The sequence below is a fragment of the Arabidopsis lyrata genome (assembly GCF_000004255.2).
Source record: "Arabidopsis lyrata subsp. lyrata unplaced genomic scaffold ARALYscaffold_1, whole genome shotgun sequence".
In the NCBI taxonomy this organism is placed as follows: Eukaryota; Viridiplantae; Streptophyta; class Magnoliopsida; order Brassicales; family Brassicaceae; genus Arabidopsis; species Arabidopsis lyrata.
The window spans coordinates 5,009,780-5,026,171 of NW_003302555.1; the positions used below are offsets into that span (position 1 = coordinate 5,009,780).

The 16,392-nt window shown below is 36.5% G+C and overlaps 4 protein-coding genes across 4 annotated transcripts; 3 read left to right on the forward strand and 1 right to left on the reverse strand.

Annotated features, from left to right (window-relative positions):
* The first annotated feature begins 2,160 nt into the window (after positions 1-2,160).
* Positions 2,161-4,510, forward strand: LOC9325991 (IRK-interacting protein). Its single transcript, XM_002889882.2, has 3 exons — positions 2,161-2,483; positions 2,881-3,999; positions 4,088-4,510. The coding sequence occupies exons 1-3, from the start codon at positions 2,409-2,411 to the stop codon at positions 4,406-4,408; spliced, it is 1,515 nt and encodes a 504-aa protein (XP_002889928.1). The 5' UTR covers positions 2,161-2,408; the 3' UTR covers positions 4,409-4,510.
* A 200-nt stretch (positions 4,511-4,710) lies between these two features.
* On the forward strand, positions 4,711-6,751 carry LOC9325992 (phosphopantothenate--cysteine ligase 1). Its single transcript, XM_002889883.2, has 9 exons — positions 4,711-4,935; positions 5,018-5,135; positions 5,222-5,266; positions 5,347-5,432; positions 5,548-5,600; positions 5,692-5,751; positions 5,948-6,049; positions 6,132-6,251; positions 6,329-6,751. Exons 1-9 carry the CDS (start codon positions 4,806-4,808, stop codon positions 6,566-6,568), a joined length of 954 nt encoding a protein of 317 aa, XP_002889929.1. The 5' UTR covers positions 4,711-4,805; the 3' UTR covers positions 6,569-6,751.
* Positions 6,752-6,796: 45 nt separating this feature from the next.
* On the forward strand, positions 6,797-12,240 carry LOC9325993 (SNARE-interacting protein KEULE). Its single transcript, XM_002889884.2, has 21 exons — positions 6,797-7,147; positions 7,768-7,826; positions 7,931-8,012; positions 8,104-8,182; positions 8,268-8,318; positions 8,414-8,510; positions 8,645-8,677; positions 8,843-8,968; positions 9,044-9,235; positions 9,381-9,464; positions 9,554-9,652; positions 9,733-9,806; positions 10,031-10,127; positions 10,355-10,480; positions 10,572-10,667; positions 10,751-10,870; positions 10,948-11,022; positions 11,120-11,319; positions 11,563-11,653; positions 11,757-11,846; positions 11,947-12,240. The coding sequence occupies exons 1-21, from the start codon at positions 7,075-7,077 to the stop codon at positions 11,998-12,000; spliced, it is 1,998 nt and encodes a 665-aa protein (XP_002889930.1). The 5' UTR covers positions 6,797-7,074; the 3' UTR covers positions 12,001-12,240.
* Positions 12,212-14,902, reverse strand: LOC9325994 (deoxyribodipyrimidine photo-lyase). Its single transcript, XM_002892638.2, has 9 exons — positions 14,341-14,902; positions 13,820-14,166; positions 13,490-13,730; positions 13,223-13,380; positions 13,098-13,134; positions 12,955-13,013; positions 12,789-12,870; positions 12,623-12,694; positions 12,212-12,531 (listed from the first exon to the last, which is right to left on the reverse strand). The coding sequence occupies exons 1-9, from the start codon at positions 14,647-14,649 to the stop codon at positions 12,346-12,348; spliced, it is 1,491 nt and encodes a 496-aa protein (XP_002892684.1). The 5' UTR covers positions 14,650-14,902; the 3' UTR covers positions 12,212-12,345.
* Between the last annotated feature and the right edge of the window lie 1,490 nt (positions 14,903-16,392).

The following is a 16,392-nucleotide window of genomic DNA, read 5'->3' on the forward strand; positions in this document are numbered from 1 at the left end:
TTCGAATTGCTAAGGAATTATAATATGCAGTTCCATAATTCATTAGAGCTCGTTAGTAACGTAGTAAAACGTAGACATCAAATCACTTAAAATGAGCTCGTTAGTAACGTAGTCTTCTTAATTGTTTGGGAGACTGCATAATAACGAGTCTCCATGATATGCAGTACAATGGTAAAAGTGATGAATTATGGTAATCCCTCCGTTTTGTTTTACTTGTCGTTTTAGAGTTAAAATTTTGTTTCATAATAGTTGTCGTTTTAGGTTTTTGATACAAATGTGGTGAAAATTCCAGTTTTATTCCTACTGTTTTAATGTTTCGGCCTGAATTTTTTTATAAAATAAAGGGTAAAACAGAAAATTTAATGATTTTCTTAATTTGTGTGAAAAAAACTTAAACGACAACTAAAACGAAATGGAGGGAGTACAACTTACTGCATAGTAAAAATGTCAGAAGCTGTTAAATCAGTACGATATGAAAACGATGAATTTTAATGGTAAATATTTTTTTTAAATTAAATTATCATTTTAAAGTCATGAAAAACTGGTTTAAGTATTTGTTTTTTTTTTCATTTTTAAAATCTTATTTACTGTCACAAACATTTTTACTCTCTAAATTAATCAATTATGTAATGTAGTATTTTTTACTCGTACCAACCAGATCTCTAACCTAACAAATAATCACATTTCAAATACAATCATCTCATTTTCAAAATGAAAACCCCATTATAGGTCATCATTGCCAAATTTGACGCTAAATATTAGGTTTCACTATTTTGATTACTGAATTAATTTTTTGTCGTTTCCACTATAAGCTGTTTTTTTTTTTTTTTTTTTGCAGTTGCCCACTACTATAAGCTAATAATGTATGTTGGGATCTGAATGGTAGCAGAATTAGAATTCAAACCAAAACTTGCAAGCATCGAATCTATATGCAACCCAATATGCATTTATTGAAAGCAAATTTTTGGTACACTTTATATGAAAAGGAAAAGATTGAAAAAGAAAATAAGTATACCCATAAATATGGTCGTTACATGAGTTGGTCGTTACACCCATAAATATACACCTACGTGTACGTATAGCTTTGTTTGTATTTTGTATAATTCCAAGTATATGTTCACCAAGACATGGAAATCAAAATCAAAGTATCGGATGAGTGAGCTCATGATTTAGATCTTAATGTAAAATCTAATATAATCCGCAAGTTTATACGTTTACGTGATTGGAAATTTTCAAACTGAAGTCTATTAATTAAAAATTTGTGGGTCGTGTAACATGTAAATATATATAGCTTTTAGAGCAAACTTTTCTGATTGTTTCAGAAGCAATGATCATAAGCTGACGAGATGAACAAAATTGATGGAGAGGAAACAGAAAAAGAGAAACTCGATTAAACATTTCTTTAACATATCCAAAGAAACTATAATCATTGCACTTCATATAGTCAGTCGTACACACACGAACACGTAAATCTAAGTATCTGAATAACAAAATTGAAAGTATTGGCCAAAAAAACATGAAAAGTGACGCTAGAATTAGTGCTGGGAAACAGGCAGAACTAACAAAATATATAAGTACAATTATTTCGAAACAAATGGAATGAATGAAACTAAATAACGCCGATGAAACAAAACAAAAATGCCGAATGATCAAACTATAGTTACTATGAATTTGATCAGATTTTCTAATAGAATATAATTATTCCAATCTATAAAATTAATCTATACGATAATTTCAAATTCAAGTTCTTATTTTTCCATTTTAAATGTGGTCTATTTTTATTTTAAAGTAACTAACTGGTTATTATTTATATACTGATTTGTAACTAATTTGTCTTGGCAATATAATTTGGATTCTTCAAGTTTTTATCGAAACAAAGGATAGTAATACTGTAAAGTTTTGACGGTTTTCTAACACATGCAAGTTTTACACCGATAAATTTTCTATTTCAATCTCATACGAAAATTATACTATTGTTTAAGAAATATTTTTTCAAATGAATATACTGTTGAATAACAGGGGATTTTTTGGGGGAAACAATAATATGTGATCAAATGCATTATACACAAGAGAAATAGTACTATTTTTTGTATGGTATATATGAAATGTCTATTAGAGGGATGACAACAAAACATGTCTGTTAGAGGCTTTGAGCAGCATAGTCTTCATTTTGGTTTTCATCTTGAACTAAGATGGAAACAAATTTTAATATTTGACCAAAGTTTACCGGTATACAACCAAATGAGAAATAATCATCACTATTCTAGTACCTCTTCTTTCTTTTTTTTTTACAAATTGACTTGATAATAATTTATATTATCATATGATAGTGTGTGTGTATATATATAAAATTAAAGTTAAATATTAAAGCAAACCAGAAAAAAGAGAGCAAAGGAAGAAAAAAAAAAATGGCTCCTTCGTCTTCATCTTCTCCTTCCAAATCTCCTGTTCCATCTCTTCACCAATCCCTTCACTTCACTCCTGTAAGTCAAACTCAAATCCATCTTCTTTGTTTTTTGGTGGACGAAGAAGACAACACAGACCTCAATTTTGTTTTGTTTTGTCTTTGCTCTGTCACAAAATCAAAAAACCTTTCTTTTTGTTCTTTCAAAAATGGTGGAATTATCTGGATATAGCTTGAAATCTTCTTGTTCTTGCGTATTATTGCTTAAACCCACAATTATTTTCCCGAGAAAATGAAGGAACAGTGCGAAAAGAAGCAAGTTCTGTTACCTTTTCGTCTAAAGTTTTCTCCTTTGATCTCAATGATTCCATTAGAATCTCATATTTGTGTCACTTGAAGATTCTCACAAATCCAAAGGTTTTGTTTTTATCTCAATTTGGCCTAATTTTCATTTTTATTTCTCTCTGTTCTTTCAGATTTTAGAATGTGAAGAAGATGACCTCCAAGAAGAAAGATACAAAAACAGAGCAACACCAAGCAGCGACGGTGGTTCTTCCGCCACACCAAACCACCATCACCACCGCCGCAACAACAGCAACAACCACCAACACACTCTAACACCTCTCCACCACAACGGAAAACCCCAAACCAGAAAACGACATGACGACAACGACGAAGACGACGGTGGTGCCGTCTCCTGCAACAAGTGTCGGCCTCACCACTCTCACCGTGACAAATTCTCCGTCGTACCTCTCGAAAGCCACAACAATCCTTCTTTCATCTCTAGCCCCAATCTGATAATCAAATCCATCTTTCAATCTCTCACACGGAGAAGTCCCAAACCTTCCTCTGCGACGGCGGCGCTTCCACCGCGATCTTCCTCCTCCTCCGCCGCCGACGCTTCAAGAGAAGAGCAGTGGCGGTTAGCTGTGGCGGAGCTTTCTCATAAACTGATTCAAGCCACGAAGAAGAAAGAAGACGCAGTCATAGAAGCTTCTAGGTTGAAATCATCCATGGCAGAGCTTGAGAAGAAACTCAATAAACTCGAGATTTACTGTCACAATCTCAAATCCGGTCTTGACGAATGCAGCAACAAGAAACAGAGTGTTACGATTCGTAAAGACGGATTCAACGACAGGATCATTCAGCAATTTCTCGTTTCTGTGTCGGAATCTCGATCTTCTATCAGAGCTTTGAGTAGATCTCTCGCCTCGCAGTTACGAACCGTCGGTGGCAAAGTTTACGAGAGACTCTCTCTTCTTCTTCAACCATTCGATGTAAAGATCAACTCTTTCGCGAAAAACCCTAAAAGTTTGATCTTTTACCTTGAAGCGATTCTGAGCAGAGCTTTCTTCGAGGATTTCGAAGCTTCTGGGTTTCAGAAGAATGGGTCGACCCGGATTTTGAATCCGATTGATCGTTGTGAATCCAATTACGCTTCGTTTAACGTCTTGATGGAGCTCACGTGGGATGAGGTGTTGAGCAGAGGAACCAAGCATTTCTCGGAGGAGTTTAGCCGATTCTGTGATCGGAAAATGAGCGACGTCGTTTCGATGCTTAGCTGGAACAGAGCCTGGCCTGAACCGCTTTTACAGGTAAGCAAGCGTTAACCGAACGGTTAATAATACAGATTTTGTTTGGTTTATTTCAAAACTAATTGGATTGAACCGGGTTTTGTGGCAGGCTTTCTTTGGTGCGTCGAAGAGTGTTTGGTTGGTTCATCTTTTGGCTAATTCGGTGAACCCTGGTTTGCAAATCTTTCGCGTGGAGAAAGATGATCGGTTTGATCCAATTTACATGGAGGAAACTGGTGGGGAACGGTTTAAGAGTCTGGTTAGAGCTATGGTTCAGCCCGGGTTTTATGTCTATGGAAGTGTGGTTAAGTGCAAGGTGGTTTGCAAGCAATGCGGCAGCGATGAGGAAGAACTAGAAGACCGTACGGTCAAAGAATGTAATAAAAGCGAGAAGAGTTTAATAAGCATTTGTAGCCCATTAGGAGGTTAATTATGTTGATTTAAGGAGGTTATAAAATTGGTGGGATTTTGTTTTGTCTTGTGAGGTTGTAATTAAAAAAATGAATGGCTTTTGCAAGTGAATATTTTAAAACTGTTTATTTAATGACTTTTGCAGGGAAATAATTAGAATTAGTTGGTGTTGTTGTCAAAGTGATTCATGAAAGAGTCTTCTAAAGTAAAATATTGGCATTATCTCGTTGGTTTCGTTATCTTGGATTTGATTACATTTTCGCGGGTAGTAACATAATGGGCCGTTTCTCAGGCCCATTTTGTAGAATTTGATAATCAAAATCCGAGCCTTCTCTGAAAAAAGCCCAACCTTTGTTCGTTCTTCCTTGTTTCTTCGATGTTCCGTGTCTGATTCTGTTTTGCGAAAAGGATTGAAAATGAGTTCGATCTCTGGATTGGTGGAAGATGAAATCAGTTCGTTTTTCGAATCGTCTCCACCTCTGAAGAACAATGAAGAGATCGTAGCCAAGCTGAATCAGTTCATTGAGCTGAATCATTCGTGTGAAGGTGAGATCAGAATTTTTTATATATGTGACATTTTGATTTCTGGATGATTTAGATGTTTTTTTTCCTCTCTATATTTTATCAGGAGGGAAGAGGAGGATTGTATGTGTGACTTCAGGTGGAACTACAGTTCCATTGGAGCAACGATGTGTAAGATACATTGATAATTTCAGCTCTGGTAATAGAGGTGCTGCATCTACTGAGTAAGTTTTTAGTTTTTGTTTTCAATATAGAACTGGTAAACAGAGATTCTTGAATACTAAATATGGTTTTGATTTGGTTTGCAAAGGAATTTCGTCAAGGCTGGGTATGCTGTGATCTTTCTCTACAGGAGGTAACATTTTTAACTTAGTATGGTTGAAATATTTTGTGAAATGATGCTTCTTTAAATCCGTTTTATTATGTGATATTTAGGGGAACTTGTCAACCGTATTGCCGGTATCTTCCTGATGATCCATTCCTTGAATGTTTTGAGTTTCCAGATGCCAAAAACATTCAAGGTTTTTCTTTACTACCTCTTTCTTAAGTCTGTATATGCTTGATTATGGATTTAAAGTGTGGGTTTTAGTCTGGTATTATATCAAATTATGTGTTTTTGTTCTTTCTTTTTCCCAGTTCATGGGTCACATTCAGAAGCTGTGAAGATGGCTGTTATGGACCAGCAAGCTGTAAGCATTGGACCAATTGTGTTTATTTTACTGCAAGCTGATCACTTTTATGAGTCTTTTGCGTAAGTAACCTTGCAAATTAACATTGCAGGCAGTTGCAGAAGGTCGGTTGCTAAAACTCCCATTCTCAACCATATATGAATATCTCCAGGTTCTTGAATCTTTACACTAGCTACTTTAGTTATCTTGTTTTGTCTTGACACATATAATGTGATTTAAGTTCTTAAATAAATGCCTAAGAAACCATTAGAATTTATATCAATGCTTGTGGGATTTCTTCAACAGAGCTGAAACTGAGATTACTTTCTCTTTGTGAATGTTTCTGGTTAACTTTGGGATACAAACAGATGTTGCGGTTGATTGCAACGGTCTTAAAAGATGTCGGTCCATGTTCAATGTTTTATCTTGCTGCTGCTGTATCTGACTTTTATGTGCCATGGAAGAGCATGGTAAGATTCTCATATCTTTGTGATCATGGCTACACAATTCTTGCGTCTGAAAATTGACTTGTTATATATTTGGTGAAACCAGACAGAGCACAAAATAGAATCAGGATCTGGTCCTTTGGACATAAGACTAGCTCAAGTCCCTAAAATGCTTTCAATCTTGAGATCAAATTGGGCTCCAAAGGCTTTCTGCATATCGTTCAAGGTCATTATCTCTTTCTTTATTCGCTCTTGTTTCAACCCTCCAAAATCTGGATAACTTATATGGAATTCTGTATCCAGCTGGAGACAGACTCAAAGATTTTGATAGAGAAGGCTACAAAGGCTCTACAAAAATACAAAGTGCACGCTGTTGTAGCAAATGAGCTATTAACGCGTAAGGAGGAGGTAGTGGTTGTTTCAAGTAGCGGTAATGTTGTGGTGAGACGTGATAACAACAAGCCTGAATCCATCGTAGAAGATAATCTGATTCGTCTCATCGTAGATCGACATTCAACATACATCAAAGAATCTCACACTTGATCCATAAATTCTTCTGAGTCAAGAAAAGTTCCAAGTGTTTGGTGTGGATACGTGTAATTGTGTATGAGTGATGAATGACTTGGTCCATAAATTACTCTCACACTTTCTTATGTTTTTTACATGTTGGGAATATATGAATCCTAGAAATAAAATTTTCTTCTACTTGGAAAACTTTTCAACAAACACATGAAACGAACTTGTCTATTTATCATCGAAGAGACCCAGTCCACATCGAAGGTTCGAAGCTTGGTTTACCGATTCAAACCGCCGGTTCGGGTCAACACGGTTTTCGATAGAGATAAATTTAATTTTAATTAAAAAACTGTTGGAGAGAGAGAAAAAAAAAAGAGAGCTTTCTTCATCGGTCTTCGTCTCGTCGTTTGATTAGTTCTCTACATTTTATTTTTGATTAGTTCGCGATTCATTTCTCTTTTGTCTCCGGTCAGTCTTCTTGTTCGATCTGTCGATCGGAGATTTAAGAAGTCTGAAATTGATAGATCGCAGCTATGTCGTACTCCGACTCTGATTCGTCGTCTCATGGTGGCGACTACAAGAATTTCCGACAGATTACGCGTGAACGTGAGTTCTCTCTCTCTCTATCTGTATCGGATTTCATTTGATTTATATATCTGTTTTGACTCTCGTTGATTTGGATTGACTTGTCGATTTTTCTGGATTCTCGTGATCTATTTCTGATTCCGGGTTTTGCGGAGCAGCCATTTTAGTTTTGTTGTTTCTATTTGATTCTGGGTACTACCGTCGTGAGACCGATAATGTGTAGGCTTCTAAGACTTGTCGCGGAATTGCTTTGGGACTGTTTGTTTATATGTAATATTGGGAAATATGTTGTTTGTTACACTGGTTTGGTTCTAAAGTTTAGAATTAAGATTTTCGATGATGCTTATGAATTTGGTAGTAGAGCTAAAATGTTTGCCTATCGGGCACTTAGGAACATAAACTGATACATGTTTCAAATGGTTGTTTAATCTTTGAGAAGAGGTTTGTGGAATATGATTGTAGAGAGTTATAGGCAGTGTAGCTCTTGTCATGCATCCATGGGTCTAAATTCAACGAGGCTTTGGCTGTTATCACTACTTATTTTCTCTTAAGTCTCATTACTTTTCTTCCTTGTTTTGGTGAGGCTTTATCTATTGCTATTGGGTTGTCTATCTGATCTGTTACATTTCTTTAATTCCCAGGACTCTTGTATGAGATGCTTAGATCTGCGAAGACAGGGAGCTCAAAATCCACATGGAAGGTATGTTTTCGTGTACATTCACCGTTGGCTGGCCCGATTATGTTTTTCACTTCTAGGTTGATACCTAATTTTCGGCTAAATTTTCTTCCTTTTTCGCATTTTAGGTACTAATCATGGACAAACTTACTGTCAAGATAATGTCATACGCCTGCAAAATGGCTGATATCACACAAGAAGGAGTTTCACGTGAGAATTAGTATTTTTGTTCAAATTCTAGTTCGATATGATGCTTTATTTGGGAATAATTTAATTGGCATAAGATATTATTTCTCTGTAGTGGTTGAAGACATATTTAGACGAAGACAACCTCTACCTTCAATGGATGCAATATACTTCATCCAGCCAACTAAAGAGAAGTAATTTTTCTTCGATTTTCCTTTGCCTTCCAAAATGTGACATTTGTTATTTCCTCTTATATAATGTTTGATTCGGTTTCATCAGTGTCATCATGTTCTTGTCAGACATGTCTGGGAAATCACCCTTGTACAAGAAGTAAGGACATGACCCCCTCTTAGATATCGACTCTATCCTAAAGACAGTCTCTTTATAACACTGATTTTCTTCTTTATTCCTCTGCATCTGTGAAGGGCATTTGTTTTCTTCAGTTCACCGGTTTCCAAGGAACTGGTTGGTCACATCAAGAAAGATTCGAGTGTATTACCTCGGATTGGAGGATTAAGAGAGGTGTATATTGCAAAAAGCATACTTTCTAGTATATACTGATTGTTGCTATTTAATTTGATTTACTTTAGTATCTGTGTTATAGAGCTGTGACTGCATCAATATCGATAACTTATTATTTGATTTTTGGTCTGCAGATGAATTTGGAGTTTTTTGCCATTGATAGCCAGGTATGATTGTTCTGAATCTCCTGTGTTCGTGCATTTTAGCCGCGTTTATATTGGTTCCCATTATATGGTTTGAAATGCAGTGTGGCATGTGTATCATGTTGTTAGTGTATGTGTCATGATGTGAAAGAGGGACAAGAGATATTTTATTAACGATAACCTGTACAGGGTTTCATCACCGATCATGAGCGAGCTTTAGAGGATCTTTTCGGTGACGAGGAAACTTCTCGAAAAGGCGATGCGTGCTTGAATGTGGTGGCTTCTCGAATTGCCACAGTCTTTGCTTCATTACGGGTACAATCATTATTCCCACGATTAATATGATTATATTATGCGGATGACTCTTCTGAATCATTTTGGACGTTACAGGAATTCCCAGCAGTACGATACCGAGCTGCAAAGTCACTTGATGCATCGACAATGACAACTTTGCGCGATTTAATTCCAACAAAGCTTGCAGCTGGAATCTGGAATTGTCTGGCAAAACATAAACAGTCGATTGAAAATTTTCCTCAGACTGAAACTTGCGAGCTACTCATTCTTGACAGATCCATAGACCAGGTTTATAACATTTTTTTTACATTTGATGCGCCTTTTATTTGTTTCGTTTACTAATCGAAAGTGCATCCATCTACTTATGGAGCTCATGCTTCCTACTCTACAAGTGTTATATGATTAGCAGCATTTGCTTGTTTTGAATGTCTAGATTGCCCCTGTTATACATGAGTGGACATATGATGCTATGTGCCATGATTTACTGAACATGGAAGGAAACAAATATGTACATGTGGTAAGTTCAACACTTTTCCATATAATTTATTGCGATTTTGTGGTGGCTCTTTTCCTGGATACTCCATGTGATGCTCATTTAGTTTTTAGATTCCAAGCAAATCAGGTGGACAACCAGAGAAGAAAGATGTGCTCTTAGAGGAACATGATCCTATTTGGCTAGAGCTTCGACATGCACATATAGCAGATGTGAGTCTGATGCCTAGGTATTTATTTCTCTTTGGTAACGGAAAAAAAAGTTAAACTTCTGGACCTGTCTTTTTCATCAGGCTAGTGAAAGATTGCATGACAAGATGACCAATTTCTTATCGAAAAACAAAGCTGCTCAGCTTCAGGGTAAGAGGTGGGTATTACTTTTTATTTCTGTAGTAAATGTAACTAGATAGCATATATTACTCTTCTCCTGAACTGGTGGAACCAGATTTTACTGTTGGATTAGTTCCTCTTGTCATTCAGATTGATAATACTCTTACATTACTCTACGTTGATCTACGTGGTATACTTTATTTGGTTGGAGAAGTAGTTGTTCTCTCCTTTTGACTAATTTTGTTTGACTCTTTTTTTTAGAGATGGAGCTGAGCTTTCTACAAGAGATTTGCAGAAGATGGTTCAAGCATTGCCACAGTACAGTGAACAAATTGACAAGCTCTCTCTCCACGTAGAGGTAGTTCCATAGTTATGTGCAATGCTCTCCTTTTCTTTTCTTGGTGCGTCCACCTCCACTTTAACTTTAGATGGTGCTACACACAATTACTTTATTAATATGCATCATTTGATTAACATTTCACAGGATTTAGTGTCTGACGAACTGTCTGCAGATGTCCAGAGTTTTTGCTTCTCTGGCTTTTTCTCTGAGCACCGAATTCATATAACTCTTTCTTCTTGTTGCAGATTGCTAGAAAACTCAACGACCTTATCAGAGAGCAAGGACTTCGGGAGCTTGGACAACTTGAACAAGACCTTGTTTTTGGTGATGCTGGAATGAAGGATGTGATTAAATATTTGAGTACTCAAGAGGTTTGCATCTAGTTAACAGTTGTTGATTTACTGTAATACTTCATGAGATATTGAGCTGATGAGCTTTATAATTTTTCGAACTACTGTACAGGAAGCGAGCCGTGAAGGTAAGTTACGCCTGTTGATGATCCTCGCAACAATTTACCCTGAAAAGTTTGAAGGTGAAAAAGGTCAAAATCTAATGAAGGTACTTGGGGTTTTAGCACTTCTGGATCTTTGTTTAATTCGCATCCACCCCATCTAAGGCTTTATTATTGCTTTTGTTTCTAGTTGGCAAAACTCTCATCTGATGACATGACCGCTGTAAATAATATGAGCTTACTTGGTTCAGCCGTCGATGCTAAAAAGAATACCCCGGGAGGTTTCACTTTGAAGTTTGACCTTCACAAGGTTATATCTTCTCACCGAATCTTCCTTCTATATATTAAAATGTACATCTTCTTAACATTGCCTGTTAACGGCTGCAGAAAAAACGAGCTGTCAGGAAAGAGCGCCAAGAGGAAGCAGCATGGCAGTTATCTCGTTTTTACCCCATGATTGAGGTACCAATCGCAATTGGCTTTGTTGATTTTCTTTTGAGTTTTGCACAGGACACTACTTTTGACTTTGTTGACTGTTTTTCATTTCTGGAATTTGCAGGAACTCATTGAAAAACTTAGCAAAGGAGAATTGCCAAAAGAGGATTTCCCGTGTATGAACGACCCAAGCCCAAGTTTCCACGGATCAACTTCACTGTCATCAGCAGCAACTAGTAGTCAAGGTCAAGCTGCTCAGTCCATGAGATCAAGACGCACACCAACATGGGCTAAACCTCGAGGTTCAGATGATGGATATTCAAGGTACTGTTTCTAAATAATCCAACAAAGAATCCGAGGATCAATGCAATATATTGAGTAAAACCTAAAACATAAGTTGAGTATTCGTCAATCTTCTTAACTTCTTTGTGTTAGCAAAGTAAAACCTAAAAGCCAGATAAAACCACGCGTCTCATTGTTCATTTGCAGAATCCACTTCTTGCTCACATCATTTCGGAACAGCGAAAAATAAACTTCTTGACTCTTTTTTTTTTTACCTTCTTGCAGTGATTCGGTACTGAGACATGCATCAAGCGATTTCAGGAAGATGGGACAGCGAATATTTGTGTTCATCGTTGGTGGAGCGACAAGATCAGAGGTAAGAAGCTATGGTAAAAAGGCTTTCATTGTTGGAATTAAATTCAAATCGTAGAATCATGATATATTTGCTGATCTCTTTTCCTGGGATCTTTGCTTATCAGTTAAAAGTATGCCATAAACTATCCACAAAACTCAAAAGAGAAGTAATCCTCGGGTCCACGAGCCTGGACGATCCTCCACAGTTCATAACGGTAAGCCACACAAATACTTCACATTCCAAGATTTGGCAAAGTATGATATATGAATCACCCTTTCAATCAAAGTAATCTTCTCTCTTCTTGATTCCCACAGAAATTGAAGCTTCTGACTGCAAATGATTTATCTATAGACGATCTCCAAATATGAGAATCCAGATCTCAAATCAAATCCCTGTCTTTGTTCTCTTATCTCCCAATCTAATTTGTAACCAAGTGAACAAAAATCATCAGATTATGAGATCATGATTGTAAGTGTACCCTTATTGTTTGCCGGATAAATATGTAAAGCAACTCATAAAGTTGACTTCTAGATCTTTGGCTATTGTCTTGTTGTGTAAATTACCTAAACCCTTCTTTACTTTTTCAGAATCTTCTCTTTTGTACGTCTTTCAATTAGATTGCTTTGAATCTTAATAATACATTGAATATAAAACTGGCCAACGCAGGGCAAGGTAGTCTAACAAGTAACAACACAAAGGCATTCGAAGTTAACCTAAACACTATTTATCTTGGGATCAATAGAGTCTCTGGTGAGCTGTTCTTCAGCTTTCCTCTTCTTCTTTGTTACTGACACCAAACTCTTGACATAAGAGATGTAACTGTCCACATTGAATTTCCGTTTGCAACCCGCGTAGTTCATGTACCGTATCTTCCCAAAAACCGGCCTCTCTTTCCATCCCTAAAACACGTCAAAGCACAAACCGATCAATCACACACAAATATTCTCCAGTCTATTCTACTATTACTTCTAGTGGAGAAAACGGAAGAACCTGATCATGAACACCGCATATAGACCACATACACCCAACATATCCACTCGGGTCACGACCATCAATCTCATACTACATCAACATATCAAAGCTTTAAGCAACAAAAATGAAATCCTTGGTAGATACAAAAAGAAAAGGGTCAGAATGAAATAAATTGGAACTTAACCTTGTTATTTAGATATATGGATATTGAGAGGGCCTCTTCAGGTCCTTTGGTCCATTCTAGAATCTTCTTTGCCCAATACATTCTGCATGTAATGTTGATAAGTGTCAGTTTTTACATCGTTGCCATTAAATAGAACAGTCAAACCTAAATATATGATTTTACTAGCCTCATGAAACCGTGCATTTTCCCTTGATAAACCATCTCTAACTGTGAACCATTCCATAGCTGCCAAGATTCAACAACTCAAAAACTAACATAAATTGCAAAAAAACTGAGGTGATGATATGATAAGAGAGATTGGTGGCTTACAGGATCAGCTGTCTGTCCCTTCTCTAACTGCTCCAACCTACAATTTTAATACCCTTTAATGTGCATGTAGAAGCTTGGAAGTTTTTCTATCCAAAAGAATTAAGGAGTAATGGCTAAAACATTACGAGTAAATGTGTTCTCTCTTATCTGAAGCATGATCCATTAATGACTTGCGTGCCCACTCCCAAGCTCCCTTCAAAGAATCATAATGAGGTTGATAGTAGCAAAAATTGTCGGAGAGTTCTCTTCGCACAATCAATTCTTCCAAGAATGTGTCGACCGCCTTTTAAGGACAAACAATGCAAATACCAAACTAAGAGTGTGAACAAAAGGTAAAAAACAGAGAAAGCTACACAAGTATATACATTCAAAAGTATGATAGATTTATGAACCTGAGGGGAAGTATTCCGGACTTTACGTGCCTCTAAGGCACATCGCTGAGCTGATATCTGCCCGAAATGTAGATAAGGAGAGAGACCAGAGAGTGCTTTCGGCTTTACAGGATTATTCCGGTCCGCTGAATAGTTCTTCAACCTCTTCGTCAAAAACCCATCTTTCTTCCCCATCAATACTTCCATCCCTGCATCTTCTCCCGGCACACACCATTCAATCTCAGGTACTTCTGCACCCTCCCTATCCATATATCATAATCATCATGGAACTCAATTCCCAAAGAAGCATAAAGACTCAGGCGTTATTAAACACATGAAACAGCACCTAACCTTACAACTTTATCGATGAGGCTATCCCAATCAACCATCTTCTTATCCATCATCCCGGTCCACTTCTTCTTCGGCAGCTCAAGTTTAGGAAACTCAATGAGGTAATCAGGTAGTAGCTTGTTGATTTTACCCCTAATTGTTCTAGCACTGTACTCCAATTTACCCGAAGCAGCCCACATTGGAACTATATTGTGTGCATCAACTTCATGAATTGCTAATGAATCACTCGTTCTCTTGACAACCTCATCTTTACAACTCCGAATTTCCCGTAAAGGCGAAAAATCAGTAACCAGATGTGAAGCTCCACATTCTGCGATGAACTTAGGGATTGTCTCCTTTGCATCTCCCTGAATTGTTATATCATAAAGTTCATCTTGAGCTAAGTAAAGAACACAACTTTACAGCTAAATTTCAATTAACTATCAAAACCCTAATTTTTCCTCCATGGTTCCTCTGAAATTGCTACCACAAAGCAATTTAATTTGAAATGGGTTTGGTGTGAGATCGAGCTATGGACTCACCTGTAAGAGAAAAAACGGAATTTGAAGAGAATCGATTTGGTGGTGAAGCTGGCGCAAACCCTTTAACATAAACCCTAATTGCCTCGCTTTTGCGCCCAGAAATTGATCGAACAGATTGAACACGACGGCCACTGGCGCGTTGGTTCTGTTTGCAAGATCAACGGCGTGGATTAACGCCCAGTTGTCATTCAACCTTTGATCTCTGAACATCCAGTAAACGACGGGACCCACCGTTTGATCCGACGGTTGCCATGAGCCTTTCTTTAGGATCCGGATCCGACCCGTTTGAACGGAGATTGCCGTCGCCATTACGAAGGAGGAGAGACGGATTTTTCGGATTTTCACTAATGTGCGCCGTTTATACGACAGCGGAGGAGGATAACTTGCGCAGGGGATGCTCAAGCGACAAAGCGCGCGATGTCTTCGAAAAAATGGAGGGAAGGCAATAATACACTCTTTGAGTTTGTGGTTTGAAATTGACTTACGTGGATGGTTTACATTGTTAACACGCGTCAGTTTGTGATTGCCTAAGTTTCTTGTCTGCTCGCGCCAATTCTTTCTTAGCAGTTAGCATATTAAATTTCAATACATTAATACGATACAAAATTTGACTGAAGTAATATTTGTGTAAATGTGTAATGTGTATACATGTTCTTTACGTTCTTCGATATTTGAATCCATGATTTTTTTTTTTTTTTTTTTGAATCCATGATTTGTGTGTACATTATGGTCCAAATTGTCTTAACAAATCATTTTGATTTTTTATAATTATTTATTTTGAATTGCTAAGAAGATAAACGTGTGATTAAGTCTTTTAACGAATCGAATTAATATGATGGTGCTGATTCATGAATCATGATGAAAAAAGAGAAGGGTTGATTGACCTATATAGTCATGGTTCATCATTTCCTTTAAATAAAAGAAACCTAGGGCAAATTATTCCGTCACATGCTCGATCGTGCTTATCTAGGGTTTACTCATATAAATATCTCCAATGCATAATTAGAAGAAACATACATTCTGTTCTATCATAATGCTCTTAAGTTATATATATTCCATAATTCATATCATGAGGAATGATAATCACTCTTTTCAAATAATATATTTTAGTTCCTAATAATTTAATTCATTATTATGAATAACCTATCATATGAACGGAAGTCATAATGAGTAGTATTTCAATTTCTTGAATATTACCTCATTGGAATTTTTTGTATAAAAAGCATATATGAATCAAAACGACTAGCGTGAGCGTGTGAAAAATATGTATTTGGTAGTTATTGAAACCAACATTTATAAACAATAAAATTGACCATAACATTTCATAAAACCAAGATCAGGGACGCTCATTTCCACCAGACTAAACATTTTTAATCTCAATAGCACATTTAACTGCTATGAATATATTAAGTGACAAATACAAGATTGTGCGATTCACATTTTTTTGTGTATTGTAATGATGAAGAAGCAATCCAATGAATGTGGAAACCAATAAACATACCTACCATATCTTACTTTCAGATTCGATTCAGTAGTTAAAGTTTCATTTGACCTCAGCTATACCAAATTTTTATTATTTAAATGAAATAAAAACTATAAATTTGTAACATAAATGACTAGATTGACCTTGCCAGTGGATTTTTCAACTCATGAAACTCAGGAGTTTACTGTCTTTTCCTTACTCTTCTACCGAGTACTAAGAACTACTCCCTCCGTTTCGTTTTAGTTGTCGTTTTAGAACTTAAATTTTATTTCGTAATAGTTATCGTTTTAGATTTTTAATGCAAATGTTTGGTAAAAATTCTAGTATTATCCCTATTGTTTTAATGTTTTGGCCAATAAAAAAATTTATAATATATATTAATGAAGGGTAAAACAGAAAATTTAATGTTTTTCTTAATTTGTGTGAGAAAACCTTAAACGACAACTAAAACGAAACGGATGGAGTAATTAATTAACATAGTTGGGTTATTTAATTTTCGGAGACCTAATGAGTAATGACAGCCACTCGTAAAGTCGTATGTGTAGCACTGCACAGAATCATTGTCTTAT

Coding starts and splice junctions, on each gene's coding strand:
- LOC9325994 (XM_002892638.2), bottom strand. CDS start 14,649: ATGGCGACGGCAATCTCCGTTCAAACGGGTCGGATCCGGATCCTAAAG. Junction 14,167..14,340: donor TTCCGTTTTTTCTCTTACAG/GTGAGTCCATAG, acceptor ATAACAATTCAG/GGAGATGCAAAGGAGACAAT. Junction 12,871..12,954: donor AAAATGCACGGTTTCATGAG/GCTAGTAAAATC, acceptor CATTACATGCAG/AATGTATTGGGCAAAGAAGA.
- LOC9325993 (XM_002889884.2), top strand. CDS start 7,075: ATGTCGTACTCCGACTCTGATTCGTCGTCTCATGGTGGCGACTACAAG. Junction 8,013..8,103: donor CACACAAGAAGGAGTTTCAC/GTGAGAATTAGT, acceptor ATTTCTCTGTAG/TGGTTGAAGACATATTTAGA. Junction 9,465..9,553: donor GAAACAAATATGTACATGTG/GTAAGTTCAACA, acceptor TTTAGTTTTTAG/ATTCCAAGCAAATCAGGTGG.
- LOC9325992 (XM_002889883.2), top strand. CDS start 4,806: ATGAGTTCGATCTCTGGATTGGTGGAAGATGAAATCAGTTCGTTTTTC. Junction 5,433..5,547: donor AGATGCCAAAAACATTCAAG/GTTTTTCTTTAC, acceptor TCTTTTTCCCAG/TTCATGGGTCACATTCAGAA. Junction 6,252..6,328: donor CTTTCTGCATATCGTTCAAG/GTCATTATCTCT, acceptor TTCTGTATCCAG/CTGGAGACAGACTCAAAGAT.
- LOC9325991 (XM_002889882.2), top strand. CDS start 2,409: ATGGCTCCTTCGTCTTCATCTTCTCCTTCCAAATCTCCTGTTCCATCT. Junction 2,484..2,880: donor AATCCCTTCACTTCACTCCT/GTAAGTCAAACT, acceptor CTGTTCTTTCAG/ATTTTAGAATGTGAAGAAGA. Junction 4,000..4,087: donor GGCCTGAACCGCTTTTACAG/GTAAGCAAGCGT, acceptor GTTTTGTGGCAG/GCTTTCTTTGGTGCGTCGAA.